General features: G+C 43.4%; 1 protein-coding gene across 1 annotated transcript; it reads left to right on the top strand.

The window, feature by feature from the left end:
• Positions 1-596: 596 nt before the first annotated feature.
• On the top strand, positions 597-19819 carry C8A (complement C8 alpha chain; the record flags this gene model as incomplete). Its single annotated transcript, XM_082312604.1, has 11 exons — positions 597-715; positions 2820-2916; positions 3870-4014; positions 5187-5331; positions 6893-7082; positions 8593-8793; positions 10132-10372; positions 14159-14287; positions 14996-15153; positions 17480-17723; positions 19668-19819. The coding sequence occupies 11 exons, from the start codon at positions 597-599 to the stop codon at positions 19817-19819; spliced, it is 1821 nt and encodes a 606-aa protein (XP_082168730.1).
• Between the last annotated feature and the right edge of the window lie 2001 nt (positions 19820-21820).

Genomic DNA, 21820 nt, shown 5'->3' with positions numbered 1-21820 from the left:
TTAGATTCTCATGTTGCAGTGACTGTGTAGGGCCATCCAAAAGCCAGGTGATAACTCACATCAGCTTTGGAGATGGGACACTATCTTAGGCAGATAGCAATGGGAAGAAGCTGAATTGACATTTCCTTGATGTATCTGGAAGGCACATGTTCCTCATAACAGAATTTTATAATCTTCAGTTTGCTGTACTGGGAGGCTTTTCCCTGGTCAGCGACCAGGTGCACCAAAATTGCACTTAAGTTACTGTGGGAAATAAAATGAGTTTCCTCCTCCTTCAAATTAAAAGGAGGGTGCAGGCTGGACAAGAAACACACTGCTGCAATAGGACTTGATTGACTTTAATGTGGAAACAGTTGCACAGTTTAATATATTCCCTTGCCAGAAAACTGGGAATTTGTTTCCAAAAGGGCAAAGGCCTCTGGGATGTGTCCTGATTCTTTGTGATTTGATCTGTGTTGTCGTCAATGATTTACCTCAGCATTTTGGAGTCCGGTGGGCTCCGTGCTTCTTCTAGCAGTGCTTGCTCCACGGCATCCTGAAGCCTAAAGCTTTGGTTTGCAGCTAATCTATAGCAAACATTTACATATGGAAAAACAATGCGGTGGAGCCTGTGTCAGATTTCTCCTCTGATTCTCTCTATATGCTCGCTGGCTTTAACGGCACGTCAGGCCACGGCTACAGCACGCAGGGAGCTTGAGGCATTGCCTTCCCAGAGGTAAGCCTGTTCCTCCCCAACTTTACATATAGAAATTATGGGCAAGTCAGTCAGCCCATCAATTTTGTCCTGACTTGAGGCATGTGCACACTGTGCTCTCTGTAAACAGCTACCAGAAAAAAAAAAATATTGGCAGTTGTCCAAAGCCCAAGCTAGGCATCATAATTCCTTCTTATATGAACTGTTTGCACAATGGTTTTTCTTTCAGAGATGACTATTAAGCCTTCTTAAACTTCCTTACCAAAATTACCATACTGGTTTTGGGCACTTGGACTGAATTCCCTATACAGGATGATTTACAAGCAAATAGTTTTCATATTCTTTTTTGTTATAATTATTTTGCATTTGACAATGTGAAGTTAACAAGTGCATGTTTATAACCCAATTTTCAATCCAAGCCAGATCCTCATACCTCTATTTTTTTTCCTCTGAACAATATTATTAACCTATACAAGTGTCATTTAGGCTTTGAAGGAAGGCAGTAAACAAGTTACATTTTTCTAAAGCTATAGTGTCATGATAGGAAAATGGTTGGATTTTTTTTCTACAGCTATTAATTTCAGTCTTTTTCTAAAGGCAAATATGATTTAGAAGCATCAAAAAAGGTATCAGTGATAATTGGAACGTGGAGACAAGGAGAAGGCAGAAAGAAAAAAAAAATGTGGTAGTGATACACTTAATTATGAAGGCTTATTCCGATAATCCCTTTTGAAAATGAACAAAGATGAGATTTTTGATGTTTGATGAACTTATCAAACAAGGCAGAATAATGAAGAGGTAAATGTAAAATCCAATCGAAGGTGAGCCAATTAAGTACTTTGTGAAGTGCTGAAGGATACAGCCCACAAATCCTCCTGTCAGAGCGAAAAGGCATCAATACGTGCATGTCCTCCAGCTCCGTGTTTGTCTGCAGGCTCCTGTTGTTTTCCTGGAGACACGGTGGCTTTTTATCTCACGCGCTGATCTGCATCCACGGGCTCCCTTGCTGAGCTGTTGTGGCTTTCATTTAGTAGTCTCTCTTCTACAGACTCTGATGAATCCCCAATGTGCTCCGTACCTCTGCTAATTGTCAATATTTCTCTTTGGACCGCAGTCTCATAAGTAAAACAGACTGCTCATTAGTTAATCACCAAAATAATAATAATAATGTTTTGGCTCAGAATAACCCCTCAAAATGTTTTGAAGGCTGTGGCAAACACAGAGTTGCATTAGCACGCCACAGATTGCTCCTGAAGACAAAGAAACTCATTATACAAATAAAGATTGTAGGAGTAGGGACAGAAATAGCGATCGTAACAACTAGGCTGGGAAGCAAGAGAAGTATTTTCTTGCTGTTGAATAGTGATACTCAGTGTATGTGCAGAGAGTCTGATCCAAGGGCCATTGCGATACAGTACCCTTGCCATTTTCCACTTTTATACTCTTCCTTTAGTTATTTTCCTCTTCTCAGAATTTATGTGTTTCCTTTTAGAAATAGTCAACCAACAAATTCTCATAGTCAATGTGGCTTTGTACCTTACCTTCTCAGCACTGTTGGTGCGGCCATTCCCACCACTCCACAAAGCCCACGGGAATCAGACCCTGATTTCATACTTGTCCAGAAAAATACTGACCATGAGTTCACAATGATGTAAAAAAAGTAAAATCAATAGATTTCAGAGCAGGCCCAAGGTGATAAACATCACTACTCCTGGAGTTTGTGATGTACTTCTTAGAAGAAAGCCAAAAAAGAAGCCTTTCCTTGAAACCTGTCTCTTCTCGACATTCTTTCTGTTTACTCAGTGTGTTTGGTCTTATATATATGATGTACTTATATTTTATTGCAATCTACTTATTGAAAGGGACTGGGATCTCTTGGGAGAGCAGGAAACCCAACAAAATCCTCAGATCCTGCACCTGCTGCCCCTGACCAATTCTGATGGTGAATACTTGGACAGGGCATCTCGGGTAGTACAGCCCCTCCTGCTAAGGGATGCTTCCCATTTCCTACAAAACAGGTTCCTGGTGGAAAAACACACACACAGATCATTTTCTCCCTGCTAGCCTCCAGCCCTCCTTAAAACAACTTCAAAGACCTTAGACCGCTATCTCTTCCCCTCCTTAGAAGAAGCAGCAGAGATGTTAATCCTCCAGCTCCTGTCGACTGTCAGCTGAGCCAGTGGTCAGAATGGACTGATTGCTTTCCTTGCCAAGAGAAAAAAGTAAGACTCTACCGTAATGTATTCATTTATCTTCAGATGTGTCTGTGATGAGGATGTACACACATTAATTATATATATTATACATATTCATCATTCTGAAGCATCCAGTAAACTCATCCAAATAATATGGAGATGCTCCTCTTCTAGAGAGGCTCTTACTTATCCTGGTGTAAACTGGGGAATAAATTCATTTAAGGCAGCAGAACAGCAAAATGCAAAATCAAGGGAAATGGTGGAAGAATCAGGCCAGAATATTTGCTCAAGACTTTCTTCTTTTTCTGTCTCAGATTTAATTAAGTATCCCCTGATTCTTAATGCAAATATTCCAATGAAAAGAAATTAAAAGCAGTCTTCATTCATCAGCTCCTGTTCTCAATTTTTTATATCATTTCACATATGTCTTCATAATTCAAAACTTTATTTTCAAATACCTGACATAATTTTGCTTTCTACTGAGTTTATATGCCTGCACTTTTTGTTCCTGTGCTTATAATCAGTAAATGATTTGGCTCTTCTCTCTTTCCTTTTCTTTTTTTTTCTTCGTAGTTTAAAGAGCAGCAATTCTAATTAATAATCTGTCAGAAATGTTGCAGGATCAGTGTTATAATTAGTGTCTGTGTCCATCTGAGCCTGCTACATTCCAGGACAAAGCATGGGTAACTGGAAAGATTCCATATTTTTTCCAAAGTATAAAATAGGGACGATATTTTTAAAAACAGTCATTCCAACCCCCTCCAAATCCACTTGTATGAACTTCAAGCAAATCTCCTGAGCTCCCACCTGTCTGCTGTCTTTCCTTCTCCATTTATCATGCGCAAAGTCTGTGGACTACACAGAAAAATAACAATATTGATAAAAGTGATAGTTTTAATTGCTTTATAGCCTATGGAGGTGACGTCTCTGGAGGATACATGTTAGGTGTTGGTGGTGATTTTCTCTCTTGTGTGGTTCAGCACCGGTACCGGAGGCTGGTGCAGCCGGCAGGGTTCACAGGGAGGCGATGCACGGGGCACCTCTGGGGCGAGGAAGCTTGCCGTGCTGAGACAACGTGCACTGGACCCCCCAGCTGTGGGAAGGACTTTCAATGCAAGGAAACAGGTGAGTGAACTGGGCACAAACTCCTGCTAAGGAGGTGTCAGTCCTGGCTGGACAGACCTGGGGTGATTTTAGTCCCCTGCCATGGGCAGAGCTTTGCCAAAATGCATTCAGCCCAGCCAGCAGGATGGTGAACCAGTGCAAGAGCAAGCAGGAAATTTCCCCATCTTTGGTTTTTTCCCCACTTGGACAGAAATCCATTCATATTATGCTTAGATTTGGATAGAAAAGAAGGCTGTGTGACATGGAAAAGGTTAATTTTTCAGTGGAACAAAGAGAGTAGAAATATTCTGCTCCAACTGCTGTGCTACGTGCTCACACTCCCCTCCATGGGCATCACCACTCCCACAACACACCACTTTCTCCCCCTGCAAAAGACATAGTTCAATCATGAATCCAACTAGCAATCTGTTGGGGTGATTTATTTATTTTTAGCCATCCCCAGCTCTGAGGATTGGGATATAATACGGCTGTTCTCTGAAAGTTTGACTAGCCTTGACAGATTTTTGGTTTTACACAAATGACTCAAACTCCCATCTTGAGCATTTAATAAAAATCCTATTGAAATTTAGAAATGCATGCCAGCTCTGTGACCAGCTCATCATCTGGAGCAGGCCATCACCGCTCTGTTGAGGCAAGTGCATTGATTCCTGCCACGAATATCATGTCAAGGCTTTCTCCTCACTCCCCCAGAAGCAAAAGCACTTTCAAGTTGCCCTTCCTACAAGCATCCACTCTTGAGCTATAATTATTGTAATAAATTCCTCAAATACCTCCTACAATGGGAAGAGGAAAAACCGCACTTTGACCAGACAGAGCTGACTTCCCTAAGCCAAGCAGAGAAGCTATTGCTTCCTGTAGCTCCCTTCCAAAAGCATGATTGTAGATAATAAAATCAGGCCAATGAGGTGACCTCGACTTGATTCCCATCCCATGGGAGCCCAAGGGACTGGCTGGCTTGGACTCCAAGCTATGCTCGCTCCAGGTCGCAAAGGAAAACCTCCCCCTCAAGGAGCTGGGAAAGGCAAACTCCCAAAGGAAAAGCGCTGTGTTTAACACCCAGCGTGATTTCATGTGGCCCTGAGATAGAGGTGGAAAACAACACAACCAGCGCAAGTTGCCAAAAAGGTGTTCTGAAAGGCAGATAAGCTATCACCTGTACCTGTGCACTTTAGGTCGCTGTATTAAACGGCATCTTGTGTGCAACGGAGAGCCAGACTGCAGAGATGGGTCTGATGAGGATAACTGTGAGGATGAAGATATTGAAAGCCCTTGTGAACATCTGTTTCCAATCCCAGGGTCTGAAAAAGCAGCTCAAGGGTGAGTAATTAATCAATAGCTGCTACTCTCACAATCAAAACAAGATTAAGTTTTTTATATTGCTCTTCCTTAGTAATAGCAGTGCTCCATGAATTGATAGGGTGCTGTACAAAACCCAAAAGAGAGCTACTGTCCCACACAACTGTGGGTAGCAATGAGGGAGGCAGGAGGGTTCATCCCAGCTTTTATTTCAAATTCTGCCTCAAATTTACTATCTGACCTTGGTCTCTCTCAGCCACTCTGTACTTGTGAGTGTCCTTGGTATACTCATGTAAAAATACATCCCAGTTCTCCGAGTCCAGTTCTCTTACAACTTTCTCCAGTTTATAAAAGAAACAGTTGATTAAAGGAAACAGTAGACTTTGGAGATGGAACATCCTGGTGGCTTTCATCCTTAAGGAGAAGATTTAACTCCAGGATTTAGGACTTCAGAGCAGAGATTCAAAGCAGAGAGCCTGAGCTCCACATGAATATGCAGGGTAAATACATGTGTCCATGAAAAAGTTTTACTGTATTCAGTTTCAAATTTTGGTTAGGTAATACACGGAAAAGAGGAATGCAGAACAAGTTTAAAAGCAAATTGTCTGTTGTGACATTTTTGGTTTAAATCTTGTGTTTTAACCAAGATACTGCTTAGTTTCACGTGGAGAACATGGGCTACAGTATGAGAATGTAGTCACCCATCAGATGATAACTTTCCCATCAGCTCAATCCAGTGCTCTCTGGAGTCCATGAGAGAAATGTCTCTCTGGCCCAAGGCCTGGGAGAGTCCTTTAAAAGTTTTTCAAGACATATATTAATTTTCACTGAGTACCCCATTTAATACTGCTCTCTGATGTGTTTCTCCTGCAGAACACACAAAAGCAATAGCATTTACTATCTTAGTCTTAAAGACGATTCCCTGTTGTGAGGAGCAATGCTGCTGTCGAGTTTGAATAATGCTTTCATTTGGGGCTACGGAATTACAGGGAATATTAAGTAACAGGCAGGATTTCAGAGGGCAGCAGCTGTGATGGCTGGAGAGCAGGAAGAAAGAGGCATAAGGAAATAACAAGCGAGAGACTTGGCAAAGCACAAACAGACTGCAAGTCCGGGGAGAGTGCTAACTCCCCTGAGAAATGGGACCATTATTAAAAGGAAAGAGATGAAATAAAGATAGAAAACAATTACAGGGAATGCCAGAAAACACTTTGTGACACTGAGATGCATTAGGCTGTGAGAGACTCACGGGGAACCTGGAGGAATTCCAGGACTTTGGGACTTTCGTAACTACTCGCCAGGATGCACTGAACAATTTAACTGATTTCTTCCATCTCTAGCATAAGTCCAAACCAATGTCTTGGAAATAAAATGGTGTCCTGGCTGTTTGTCTCCTGTTAGCTTTGGGAAGGACATAGCAAGGAGAACAGACCCCAACCTTATATTTTAGATGCTATCCAAATTCAAAGTCAGAGACAGATAGATAACTTGTAGTGTCAGGAGAACAGAAACAGTGACAGAGACTGTTGCAGAAACAAAACAGGAGCTATGGATAACTTTCTGAATGCTATTTCTTTCCAAGATACAATATCCTAACACAGGAAGAGAGCCAATATGTATATGATCATAATTTTTTTGGAGGCCACTGTGAGTATGTCTACAATGGAGAGTGGCGGGAGCTGAAGTATGATGCTGCATGTGAACATCTGTACTATGGAGATGATGAGAAGTATTTCCGCAAACCTTACAACTTTCATATATACCAATTCCTAGTAAGTACGTCAGGTGGTCAAATTTAGCAAGGTTTTCCCAGCTAAAAGCCAAACTTCCTATAAAGATATCATGTACGTTTTATCATTCACTATAGGTTGTCTTTCAAGGTACTTTTCTCCAGCTGTCCCCAAGACAACAGGCAATTGATGATATAAATGCTGTTTTATGGCACATCAAGGAACTAACGTGCTTTATCACCCAGGCATCCCCACTGCTTACTCTGGCCTAGTCAGAGCCAAGAGAAATGGGTTTTCTCTAAATTCTGCTATTAATGAGCTGTAGAGCTTGTGCAAGCCACTTGCCTCTCTAGGGATGAAGTTGGCCATGTGTAAAATGGGAAGAATGTTACTGGTTCAATCTTTGAAAGCATTTTAAGTCTATGGCATGGCTACAAGGGACATAAATCCAAATTCTGAGTGGGACACAGATCCTGAAAGCCATCACCATGTATCACAATGCCTGTACTCTGGAGGGTCACATCTGATGTTGGAGACTGAACTAAGTAGAACAGGGATTCAACCTGGGTCTCCCATGTCATAAGTGGGTGCCTTGGCCACACCGTTAAACATTTATCATGCTTTTTTGATGTGAATGAATGAAAACAGATTATTCCAGGGGAATATTACAGCCACAGGCTCAACGCAAGTGCATTTCATGTCTTTCCAGCAAGCAGACTCCCCTGTGCCCCTTAGTCCCCAGTTTGAACCCGGACAGACCCACCACACGGGCCACATTTTCTTCTCCCCTTTATCTGCTGCTAGCATTGGAAGGATATCTGCACCATGGTCAGGCACTGAGGGATGCTTGAGCATGCCCCATATGCATCTTGACTTAGGAGCTTCTACCTGCTGGGGTCTAGGAAGCCACTGATGACGATGTGAGATGGCTTTTTTCAGTGTTGGTAATTTAGCCGGGTTTTTCTAGAGACAGCAAATGGCACAGCCCAGACTCAGCAAGGCTGCTCAATTCCACATGCTAGCAAAGGAGAGCTGTCAAGGAAAAGGTCACTTCTCTAAAACACAGGCAAAACAATGCTTGTTTTCTAGCATTGCCATCGCAAGTGGCTGGATCACCGCTGTTGAATTTTTTTTCCTAAATAAATTAATCCACAGGCAGGCTGGAGAGAAAAAATTCACTCCAAATCATTAGGATTTGGCAGAGCTGTAAGGAACTGGAAGGAGGGGTTTATAATGGGAAGTGTCAAGCTAGCTTAATAGGCACCATTACCAGCTCTGCCTGTAATGGTACTGCTTTGAGTGGCTAAACACAAACCTTTCCCCTGCCTGGAGATGGATGAAGGAAAATGCACGGCTTTATCCACATTTCTCACATATTTCGAAATGAAATGGCACATGACTAAATTCTTTATTCCACATTCACTGAAATCAGTGTCGGTGCTGTCAGGAGCATCACGGGCTTCAACAGAGGCACCATCAGGTCCTTAAAGAAATAGAGATTAAAAAGGAAGGGAAGTACCTGAAAAATTAATGTCTGCTCATTTCACTTTAGGCTCATGCTGATTCTGGATTCACTTTTGAGTTTTATGATGATTCAAAGGATCTGCTTGATGCCCTTAGAAGGGATAAATCCGGAACAAAAGGCTTTACCATTGGAATTGGGTCTGGACAGTCAGTTTTCCAGTTAGACTTGGGCTTGACTTTATCAGGTGGCAAAGGATCCCTGAAGAATTTCACGCAATACACTGCAAAGGTAAAAAAAAAAAAAATCAATTATGTTTATGCTCCAATCGTGTGATCTGTGCATCGCATGGTCTGGCTGTAACTTATGTCAGTTTATTCTCTCAATTGTATTTTTTAACACATAGTAATTGTACCTTAATTTGTTCATGTAATTGCAAATGTATGATCGTTAGTAATCCTGTTTGTTGTTCTTATTACATTTTAGCAAACAGGGAGTGGGAATAAAATTGAATTACGAAGTACCACAACACATGTCATCTCATCCCACCCTGTTCCATGTCTACATTAAGCACATAAATTAAAAAATGCTTAAAATGATGATGAGGGAGGAGGAAATATCAAGATGTTGATCAAAACGGTTGTCTTCAGGGAATGATCTCTGGTAGCAAATGTATGTTGTTCATCTTAATACAAGTTGCCTCAAGATGGGGAAATATGCTACTATTTACAGGAGGTTAAAATACCACACTCAGAAAAGAGTAGCCAATAATAGGGTGTGTTCCTCACAGTGAGTTTACATCAGGGACTAGCTGTGATGACCCCTTTCCAATCTAATAACATGAATGCTGGTATTTCCCACATTTACCATGCCCCATCTCCACTTCTCTCATGGCTGCTGACAGAAAACAATAAAGAAGAATTACTTTGATGGTGTTCTGAGTTGAAATGCCCTTAAAAGCTGTTGGAAATTGGCACCATTATAGTATTTACTGTGTCCTTGTCTAGACTCACATAATGTTTGCAGCTAAACCATGATCAATTATTGGAGGAATCATTTAAAGGGCTGTTCTGGTTGCACTGGAACCTTGTCCAGTGCAATGGCCAGACTAGAAGAGGAGTCGTGGATCTGGTGGTATGTCCAGAAAATCCTCCCCTTGTCAGCACCTTCCTGGCTGGGGTATCCCCCCATCCCCACCGCCGGGCTGGGCTGCGCTTGCCATGAGCCCTTGTCTTGCATCACTGGTTGAGGATGTGAAAAAAGGGAAAAAAGGGAAAAAACAGCATGGCAAAGGCGGCAGAAAAAGAAATAGCAGAAATGGAGGATGGAAGGGAATCATGTGGAGCCCAATTCTGATCATATTCTCTCATCAATAAAAAAACCACATAGCATTCAAACCCATGGCTCTGCCCTCCACCTCATGTAGCCACCTGAGAAACAGACACTCCCTGTAAAAGAATTACCACTGATTTCATTTAAACCAGGGCTGGTTGTCATGCCTTTAACATCCACTGACAGTCACAGATTCAGGCTTTCCTCTGCAAACCCAAGAATTAGAAATGGCTTTTTTTTTTTTTTTTTTTTTTTTACTGAATGTTGAGTGGCAGCTCCTCTTTTCTTTACCCACAGGAGGTTGGGTTCATTAGAGGTGTGACGAAGGTGCAGACAGCCCGTTTCAAGATGAGGAGGGACAACATCGTTTTGGATGAAGACGTGCTGCTCTCCCTGCGGGAGCTTCCGGACACCTACAACTATGGATTGTATGCCAAATTCATCAACGACTATGGCACCCATTTCATGACATCCGGCACTATGGGAGGTGTCTTTGAGTACATCCTCGTCATTAACAAGGAGGAAATGAGAAGAAAAGGTTAGAAAACCACAAGTTATTCTCTGTTCACAACTTTCTACTCTAATCCAAGCATTTCCAACCTGGAGACCATGGGGTGGGTCCAGTCCACTGGAGTAATTCATCTGGCTCTGGCTGCTCCCCACAACCATCATCTCCCAGTGTCACTCGCTAGCCTTCTCTAAACTTCTCCTATTTCTTATAGTCTTTGTTCTGGCCATTCTCATGAACGCTCAAGGACTGCAAACTCATCCAGAGTAAAGAAAGGTAGCCCGCTTATGTCTTAGCCTCCTAATAGTGAGAGTTTCAATTTTCTGTAAATGGAAATAATGTATTGCACTTGGCAATACCTCTACCACTTTACTCTGGTTAGTGTCATATCTGAAGACTAACAGACCTCTGTTAGCTCTGGTTCTCAACAAATTAGAGTGTATGAGGCTGGAGAGCCATACCTCTAAATCTCAGTTACATAAAATATCCACTGCAGATGTCTAGACTGCAAGAATAGCCATTACTGGTGAGCCAAAGCATAACATTTTTCCTAATCAAAAACATAAGATGCAGAACAATAATATGGTACTTTAGTACACTAACTGGATTGTCAACTTTTGCAAAGGTGTTGACAATGATGCCATAGATCCCACTTCCCCTAAGGACCATCACTCCACTCTGCTGAGGGTAATGCTGCCTTGGTAACTCCAGGCTGGACATTTATGCAAACAAAATTGTGACCTTGGACAACAGGTGCAACTTTCTGCAGTTGGTGCAAATTGCTGTAATTTCATTAACTCCATTAATTTCCATGGTTCTGCCCCAAATTCTGCCTCTGGTCTGAAATGGTTTGGTACCATCAGCACTAGGATAACTACGCACTCCACACTGAGTGTTAACCATGTCATTTTTTCCACAAGAAATTACCAACTGAGAATTTTCATCAAGTTCCTGAACTACTAATGTTTGGAAATATGATGCCTCTTCAAATCATTTATTCACTTTGAAGAGTGAATGATATTGAAGTGAACAAGATCTTGGCAAGCAAGTCTTCAGGAAGCAGATTGCCGATTTCAGAGGAAGAATGAATCAAGAGCATGTAGAGGGAGGCTATTATTTTGCTTTATCTTGTGCTTGCTGTGTATATAAGGAGGAGATTTACTGCTACAAGATGCCCTATTTTAGGAAAGAAGGATGTTGAAGTTCAGCAAAAGACAAAAATGTTCCCCAGTAGAGATGTAATTTTCATTCCATTGTAGTACACTTCTGTAATTTTCATCTAACCCAGACTCTGCTAGAAAGTTCACATTTACCAAGTCAGCAGTGCTCTATGTCACACGACGTAGACCCAGAAGGACCCACCTGCAGTGGCTGATATGCCACTGTCTACAAGCATTTAGTAAAAAACCCTGATTTTTCTAATGGTGATCACAGCCATGCTTGAAGGCTATGTTTGCAAGAGGATTATCTACCTCCCCTGAGGAATGGTCAGGATCAGGATATAAGTGCTAAAGTCTTAAAATTAGAGCTTCAAAAGATGAGTTTGAAGCTCTGCAGATGCCTGGAGATGTACTGCTGAGTCCCTACAGGGCTGAGCAGCTAGGCACCTGCTTTAGATCAACCTCTGCATCCTGAGAGCCCACCTAGCCCACGAGGCTACGTGTTAAATGCCCTGGAAGAGAAAACACTCCTTTTTTATAGACCAGTGACTAAAGCACATGCCCAGGAAAGAGATCTCTAGGCTGAGTCCTCCCTAAATGAGAGACAGCTTGGGCAGTCGCTGAGCATCTAGCTAGGCATAGGCATTAGCTGGACTTTAAGCATCTAGGAAACCTGAATTTTGAAAATGAAGTCACCTTCTGGGTTTACATGCCCAGGAGTAGACCACAACTCACCGGTGCAGAGCTTAGGACTGCAGTTTTGCTGCCAGACCCATTTCTAGCTTTCAGGCTGCAAGGGCTTGTATGGATGTGGTCATGAGTGAAATAAATACATATGTCAGAATGAGGTCCCTTGTTGCTCTGCCATCAATATTTTTCATTACTTGTTTTTAAAATAGATTGTTATGGTTCTATTATTTAGCAGAAAACAGTATAATGTGTTCACACATTACAAGAACATTTATGGGAGAAACATTATGCACAGAGTAAATTAGAAAGAGTCTTCATATATTCTGATTAATTCAAAATGAAGCAGTAAATCTTATCACTCGAGCACATTTAACTATCACAAATTATATCATATAAAAAAACTATCAGGGCTCTCCCCTCAAGTGCCAATATTTTCTATGACCACCCTTTTGCAATGATAACCACTTTTCATTTATCAAGATCCGATCTTGCTGCAACCAATAGCAAATTGTATTGACAGACCCTCACTGAATATAATTACTCAACGGGAACCATGGTGAATCAATTAATCAGGGTGTTCCTCAAGTTTAATTTTATGGCACTCCAACACCAAGATAAGCAATCACTCATGTTGCTTTGGGTGAATGAACTTTACCCACTGTGTTTACAACTGTTGAACAGTTTAGTACAAGTAATTGAGTGCTGCGCATTTAATCTTTCTCAAGGGCCCAGTTTTGCAATGGGATGTAATTCCCCTTGAAGTCTTGGGCATGCTTCAGCTCTCACCAGTTGGAATACAGGACTTGTAGCCCCTTTCTTGGGATGCTGAGCATCTCCGCCAGTTGGGACCCACCAAGTCAATGAGCAGATAAGATACATGCCCCACGCGGCTCCAGCGAACCTCTCCTCCAGGGTGTGCAGAAGGGAGCAAAACCAGAGCTATGGGCATTTTACCAGTACTTTAAACACGAGCAAGACAAGACACTGCTCCCCAGTGCTGAGGTGAGGCAGTTCAGCAGACAGCTCTCTGAGTTGGGGCTCAGCTGGAGGTTCGATCTTTAGACCACTAAGCCATGATGCACAAATCCTGCTGACCTCTGTGCCTCCCTTTCAATACCAGGGTATTGATCCCTGGGCTGCTTTGTAAAACACTTTAAGGTCCTCTGACAAAAAGAGCAATATAAAAGTTACCTATTGCTTACAATACCTGTATTTATTGAAATCAATGGATTTTTTAACTATTACAGAAGATGGCCTTATATTTGTGGTACACTGAAGTGCGTACATAAAACCAGCCTGTATGAAATATGCACATTGCTTACCTTGGTGAAACCACCTCATTAGTTCCCTTCTCCCCTCTGCAGTCACTTCATGGGTCTCCAGTTACATATTTTCATGATGTATGTGGCGGTGTTGGTAGCAGCAGCGCAGCAGCAGGCAGTAAGGCTTTGGCAGCTCTCAGCAGCCAGACCTTTTGCAAGTTGCTACTTAAGATGCTACTTAAGCGACTAATACATGGGCCAGATCCTCAGTTTAGGAAAATTAGCAATGATCTATTGATATCAGCTGCTATTCCCAGCTTTACCCTAGTTATGAGTCAGCCTGTAAAAAAAAAATTTTATTTTTAAATAAATAGACCAAACAAGGAAATACATGCCTCAAGCCTTGTGTTAAGATTTTTAATTTCTTCTAATGCTTTCTAAAGAAAGAATTTTACAGTAAGGACATTTCCCTTTTCACCTGTTATGTGATACCTATATACCCAATATACCCCAATAAAATATTGCCTTTTCCACTGCAAGACTAAAGGCTGTTCTCTGCCTGGAATAGCTCTTGACTTTGAAAAACAGGCCATGCAAATAACTGAATATTTTCTGCATTGATAGAAAAAGAACAAGTAGGAAAATTAACATCCTTCCACTCAGAATGAGTCACTGATTTTACTGGTTTACTTTCTGTTTTGCAGACGTCAGCACCGAAGAGATAAGTGCCTGTATTGGCCAGTCAATTGGCCTTACAGTCAGCAAGAGTAAACTGCATTTGGAAGCATCTGTGTCATCCTCTACTTGTGCAAAGAAAGGACTTCTGAAAACTGGTATGATAGCAGGGCAGATGTCTGTTAAGGCATGTTGCGTCACTTCTTTTGGTCACTTTGGCATGGAGATTCAAGTAGGGTCACACAAGCGTAGGAAGAAGGGAGCTCTGGTGCCATCCCCAGCCATGGCTAGGGTCCAATCATGGGACCAAAGCAACTTTGGATCCAAGTCTCGAGGAGTACTGATTGCTCTTGAAAGAGCAGGAATTAAGGTAGCAATACCTGGATTAGAAACCTGGGTAAATAGAGGCAGTGGGGTGGCTGGAAGCCTGCAGTCCCTATAGCCACGACAGACTGGGCATGGATGACAGGGGCAACATGGCAACTATTAAAGAAGTCAAAACTGACTATAAAAAGTACTCAACGAGGCTAGGAAGCCCCAGATTCGTAAATCACTTAACCAGCTATAGACACCGTGATCTACTGCCCACGTGCTAACTAGAAACAAAGGCTGAAGGCATGCAGGCTCTTCAGGTCTTATCAGCTTAGAGCATTTGTGATGCTCAACTCATCACCGACTGCCTTGTGATAACATGGCAGGGCTCGCCCCACGAGCGGGGGGTATCAAGCTCCCATCGATTGCAGGAGGCAGCATCAGTGCCGCTCACTGATAGCCCCTTGCACAACAGATCTCACCTCCATTAAGCAGTTTTTAGTGTATGTGTGGAAATGGTAACTAAATAATATGGGTGTAATTCAACTTTTCAGATGGTGAGAGCAACAGTGCAGTTGTGGAAGATATTATTCCCCGGATTAGAGGTGGAGATACAAGTTACAGCGGAGGGCTCTTAAACAGTTGGGATGGCAATATGTATCGTCACTGGGGAAGGTCATTAAAATACAATCCTGCTGTTATTGATTTTGAGGTAAGGCTTTTCTTCAGTTGAAGAAACTCTGCCGCTATAAGGAATGAAAGTGTAGTCGAGCAGATCATTTCGTATTTTTATTGTGATCCCATCACAGAACAAGATTAAATGTAATGGGCCACTGATCTGGTAACCTCTTATTCATTTCACAATGGGGAGTACATCTCCCACCGACTGCATCCGCAGGGAGATGGACAAGGAGCTTAATGCTGGATTAGTGCCGAGTTAAGTTTTTGATGTGTCCCCGAACAGCTTCCCGATGAATGGCTCTCTGTGGTTGCATTCATCCCTATTATTCTCCCCGATGCTGTCCACCGCCCTGTATGAGCAGCGGACTCGCAGGAGACTGGGGAAGGAGTCTTGCCCCCCTCAGCAAAGGCTCTGCATAGACCCCCCTGCTTTTCACCTGCCTCAGAGGCGCAGTGGCTATGCCTAACCTCTGCAGACCATGGTGGTTATTGCCATGAGTGCTTCCAGGAGTTTTTAGAGCAGGGGCCTCCTGGCTGCTTTGTCAGGTGTGTCCTGTCCCTCTCCAAGCTCCACAAAGAGGGTCCGTGGCCATAAAAATCAGCCAAGTTCTCCTCCTCCCTTCATTTTATTGGATGCCTCATACAATGGAAAGATCACTGAAGCATCCTACAAGGCTTCAGAGACGGGGAGGTGATGGGTGCAAGTGGAGGGGATGGAAAGGAAAGAGAGAATCCAGGGCCAGAGACCACAGAGGCCTGGGGAGGCGGGCGCACTCCTCAGCTGTGGTCAGGAGTACCACATCTACCCTGAGATGGTACTCACTGGTCTGCTCCAGGAGTGCAGCTGTGGGGTATGGGGGAAGGACCTCAGTCATGGCAGGGACGCGCTGCCATTTCCATCCCTCTCATCTTCATTTGAAAGCACACCTGCTCCTGGCTCTGACAGAGGGTGGGAGAAGGGAAGGTGGAATCAGACACTGCCTGTGTTATTGGCAGGGCAAGAGGGAATCTGCAAACCTTCCTGGGCAGCACCCTGGCAGCAGAAAGCCCTGATAAAGTAGAAGCACTTTCAGTTCCAGCTGAATGCATGCTGCAGGTTATTCACCTTTCTGCACAAGTTTCCATCAATTCTGGGCAAAATTTATTGCAATTTTCCAGTAAACCATGCACTGACCTGCCTTTTGGCTGCTCCGGAGCTCAGCAGCCACTGTGCAACCGAAGCTGCTGATAAGTGCTCATGTCCACTTCAACAGCTCTTATCTGCAGCTCCCTCTCGTTTGTTAAACAGGCTTGTGCAAATTTGCCTAAGAGCTCTTCCCAAAGCCCAGCTGATCCTCCTCACGAATCGCTCTCACTGTGCCTTGTGCAACGAGACGATGTCCAGCTCTTCTCTGGGACCGGTTTCCACTGATTGCCAGCCAGGACATGCAGCATTTGCACAGATGTGTGGATGGACAAATACAAATATGTGTCCTCAGAGCAGCCTTGGGCTTTTAGCTTTAATGTTTAATGATTTTTGTTACTGGTGAAAACTGAAGGGCTGAGATTTTTCAGAGAACCGTTTTCTAAACATAGTTTAATACCTAAAACACCCCAATGAGCTACTCGGAGCATTTCAGGAGGTTGAATGCTACCACCTGCACATGAGCCTGCAGCCCTTCAGCTCATCCAACCATTTTTATAAAACAGGTTTAATAGAGAAGGTGAGTTATAATTACAGTTGCCCACGCTGGGCTATTTTTGCTGAACGGTATATAGGAACTGGATTTTGCTACTGGAAATAGTATGAGCATATTATATTCTTAAAGCTGTAGATGGCACAAGATTATTTTGCTGCTTCAAAGGGCAAAATGTAGGTAGGTAAAATTCTCCATGCTCCGCATTTTCTGGATGGTTCACAATCTGGTTACCATTAGTGGTAGGTTGATATTAAGTGTTGATGACACCCACTGTCCAAAGCTCTTACCAAAACATTTTGGTTCAAAAAGGTAAAAAGCATGCAAGAATCTCTGAGATTGTGATAGCACTAAGAAATCAGTCAAAAAAATGGGCTTACTGGGATGTTTTAATTTATCATTTGAATCCAGACTGAAACTCCAATGCATGTCTAGAAAAACCAATCCCACACAAACCTCTAAGATGAGGAGGGTTTTGGAACAGTGGTTTCTCACTGGAGCCCATCAGTCGTGGTAACGCATTTGCATGATGTACATGGAGCTGTCAAGGAAGACAAATGATTTTTTTCTGAGCCCTGAGTTTATCCAGCAATGTCACAGCTCTCTCACTGTGGCATAGTAGCATCTCAGCTGATGCCCAGCTGAAATTGTTTCCATGCTATTCATCTCCATCCTATGCAGCTGCAGCCCATCCATGAAATTCTCCGCAGAAGCAACCTTCCTGACATGGAAACCAAACGGCAAAACCTGAAACGGGCTTTGGACGATTACTTGTTGGAGTTCAACGCCTGCCGCTGTGGACCATGCCAGAACAACGGTGAACCCGTTTTGGTGGGAGATGCGTGTTTCTGCCAGTGTCGACCAGGTTACGGAGGCCCTGCCTGCGAGCAGACTAAGCGCCGAGGTAAGACCCCAGCGTGCACCCGTAGCAGGGGAGGGTGAAAGGCAGCAAAGGGACGGGGTTTTCCCATCCACGTGGTTAACCAACAGCTGTTCACACTCATGCATCAATCAAGCCTTCACTTCTGTATTGCTTTTGTTGCTAGACTATCCTAAGCAGCCCTGCAAGAGACTTAAATGAACAGCTCAGGTGATTATTATAAATAAATTAGTGGAAATGAGGATGTGTTTAATAGCTGGAGACTTAATGATATGTTGCAAAAAGCTGAGCTGGGGTGCAGCAGCAGCAGCACACAGGCAAAGCCCAGCTGCCCATATTGACAGCTAAGAGGTGGGCTCCGCCTGCCTGCGGTGCTTTAAGGATGCAGCTTGTTACTGGAAATGAGACTGTCATCTGGTCCTCACGACCAGCACGTCACATCCTCGGGATGGCGATTCTCTGGAGCACTCGCAGCATCCCCCTATGGACGCCTGCTACAAGGGCGAGAGTCCAAACCCCAACGGGCAGGGAGGGAAGGGAGGCTGAAAGGGTCAGGCTAAGCGACTGGGAAGTGGTGCTCAAGCAATGTGCTGCCAAAAACGCTGTGTTAGTAAAAAATTACCATATTGCCAGATTTCTACACCCTGCCCGCCCCCCCCATAGGCAACATTTTAACTAGAGGGAAGCATCTATTTTGGGGGACAAAAATGTGTTTTTCCAAAGTAACAGGCTTTACTTATGTTTTCTTTTTTATATACTATCCTAAAAAACTAAATGGGTGGCAAAAAAAGCCAACCTTGGAACATGCTCTTTAATTTTGTCCTGATTTGTGATGACAAAAAAATCCAAATCTCAGCACTTGAAGCTGGCAGAAAAATCCATCTTCACAGCAGTTCCACCAGGCAGAGCTCCGGGCCTTCAACCGTGTGCTCATAATTAGGGTCTCACCATTGGAAAAGCAAAGCTGTGATGAGATAAGGAGTAAGAGCAGAGCTGGGTAGACAGTTTACGAAGCTGAGCTCAAAAGCATTGCTTCAGTGACTCAAAAGTGGTCTTTAAAAAAATCTCAGGTTCTTTGAGTTGTCTCCAAATGCAAGGAATCTACCTTAGATGAGGAGCATGGAAAGCTCAGGACCTGGCCCCAAAGCAGCCCACCAAACTGGCCAGCCCCTATGCTCCCTGCTTTTAGCAATAGCAGGGACACACGCACTTCCAGCTCATGGGAAATGAAGCAAATTTTTAGTTTCAAAACTCATTTAAGACCAAACCCAGTTTTTTAAAGAATGATGTTCCAGCAGACAGGAAACTCAGCTTTCCAGCCGGCACTAAGAGCGAGCACACACATCCATTTGTGCTGTCTGGATTAATAAAGTGCCCAAGCCAGGCATGAAGGCCAGTTGAGTAAATAAAAAACGACAGTAAATGACAGCCATCAAGCATTCCCATCATTCAGGAGCACCACCATAATCCATAGTATCGAACGCTCCTGACAACTCAGTCTGTACTGTAATGAAAAAGCCTTGAAATGACCCATCTCCAAATGGACGGGCAGACTTTTCAGAACACCTCCACGACGTTAGGAGACTTTTGTTCCTCTGCCTTGGCTGGAGGTGAGAAAGTTAGTGCAGAGAGGGCTGTCAGCTGCCCTTTGGGAAAGGAAAGCCAAGCTGCAGCCTTTCAAACAAGTGGAGGAGAAAAAGGAACAACTATTGGTGTCTGAAGAAGGTGATGCTGCTTCATCTCCACTGGCTTCAAAGTGCCTTGATCTCAACAGCCATCTGTGTGCTGGGCATGGCTGGGATGGACCAGGGAGTCCCGCTCGTAGCAACCATTAGAGCCAGAGCTGAAATCACAGACTGGTGGTGGCATTCAGCTCAATCTTCCTCCCCTGCTCCCACCCAAAGTATGCCTCTGCAGTTGGGCCATATGCAGCACTTCAGACCTGAATACCCTTTCCCCTGCTACCCCTTTTTTTAAATGCATTTACAGGTGGTGAGACGAATGGGCGCTGGAGCTGCTGGTCACACTGGGCTCCCTGCCAGTCGGGCACAGTGCGGCGCAGCCGGCAGTGCAACAACCCGGCCCCGCAGGGTGGTGGGGAGCCCTGCATGGGGAGGGACCTGCAGATAAAAGCCTGCTGAAAACCCACAGGACAGCATCGCTCCCCACAGGTATGTGGTCGAGAGCAGTTTGGAGTCTGTGCTGGGATATAAATACTTTGGGCATAATCCTGCAACGGAATTATGCTGGAGAGAAATAATTGCCAAGTATTGCATTTCTGTATCTATGGAGACATGCTGGATTCGCTGTATAAAACCAGACCAATTGCTCCGGTTGATTGAACACATGCCTCCCTGCCCCCTCACCCTCGCACCACGACATGTAATGGGAGACCCACCAGCTCACAGCGGTATTGCTGCGATACAGGAGACGGTGGAGAATCCACACGGGTGGCTTTGCTGCTGAGTGACAGTGGGGCTATAACACGTCATGAAATAAATTTACTAGAAGTGTTTACGTAAGTAAGCTTGACTCACAGAAATTTTTATATTTGCCTTTCGAAAACACATTAGAAGCTCATGATCCTTGCATTTTTATGCAGTTGGTATTGACATATGTAACATGAAACTTTTATAAGTTGGTGCTGTCAGATTTTTAAGTCCAGCATATTGGCCAGGGCTGCATTTGCAGCAAAGCCATATGCTGCTCTGTATGGAAGGATGCTTGAGCCTAAAGATGCCTAAGCATCATTGCGAAATGTGAACCCAAACTGATGAAGAATCTTAAATAAATAAACAAAATAATAGAGAGGCTCGAACACAACCACTCAGCAGAGGATGTTCACACACAAGTGAAGGCTACTCCTCTTTAAGATCAGTGATGAATTGACTATTAGCACACAGGCGTTTTATCTCCCAGGCACCCAGAGCCAGAGAAGATGCTAACGGGCTGCTTGATTTAAGGGGCTTTTTGGAATGTAAGATGTAAATCTCAGCACAAGAATACACACAGTATTGAACTGTGTCCAGAGACCACAGTGAGAGCTCACAGCTCCCTCTTCTTAATGAACTGCCACAAAAACCTGGGGTGGACGGAAGGCAAATGGCACTTCATTTTACGGTGCTTTTCATTGCAAGGAAAGAAGGAAAAAAAAAAAAAAAAGCCCTGAGAAGGAATCGGGCATTATGAAAAGCAACAACAGCAACAAAACCTCAAAGCACAAAGAAGCACTTTTATATACATTTGAATGGAAAGAGGGAGTAGAAAGGAATCATGGTTTAGTGAAAGAAATTGCTCAGCTATAGCTCTGATTCTTGGAAATGCTTGTTTTTCAACAGCGTGTCAGTGGTGATTTAGAGTCTTGACACTTAGCTGATGTAAATCAGTGCCGCTCCTTCGCTGCAGCTGATTTATGCTACCTGAAGATCTGGCCCTATATATTCTTTTGTGTACATGTTTGCCAAAGGACCATTTTTTTCACCACTTCTCTCTTGCTTGAAAATGAAAATAGAGGCTGTTTTTGTATATGAAAACAACAAACCATGTTGTCTCGAACACTGAGATGTAATTTTTCTGTGAAAAATCCCTATGATGAGTGGTAAAGCTGTGGCCTTTTTGCCAACTTTGTTTTTCCAGGTAAAGGTGGTATTCACCCAGAGATGAATTTGCTTCCAAAGGCTTCAATCTGATGTCTTCTATGTTGGGAAAATGCAGCAACATGAAGCACCCATATATCGTTATGATTTAGATATCCCAGAGGAATGTCAAATGTAAAATCAAAACAAGTTTTCCCATCAATGGTTTTATCAATACTGTTTGGCATTCAGCTGGCAGGTTATGTAGAAACATGAGACAGTGCTCTTACACCAAGGACTTGTTTGGCTCATAGGCGATTCTCACCTTTACACCAACCGTTCATGACTCAGGAAAATGCCTGGAAGTAAATGAGTATAAAGTCACCTTAGTTAGAAAGCCAAGTATGCTTCTTTTGTAACCAGAAGGAAGAAATTAATGAACAGAAAGATCGGATGCCTTGGAGGCTGGGGAGGGATGGGGCCTGCAGGAAGGCAACCTGCATCCTCAGCTTTTAGAGCCATTTCTAGAAGGACAGATCACAGGCTGGAGAACCACAAAAAAAGAAG

The sequence above is a fragment of the Platalea leucorodia genome (assembly GCF_965183815.1).
Source record: "Platalea leucorodia genome assembly, chromosome: 5".
Lineage (NCBI taxonomy): Eukaryota > Metazoa > Chordata > Aves > Pelecaniformes > Threskiornithidae > Platalea > Platalea leucorodia.
The sequence above is the reverse complement of the archived record's forward strand: the minus strand, read 5'-3'. Positions and strand labels throughout refer to the sequence as shown.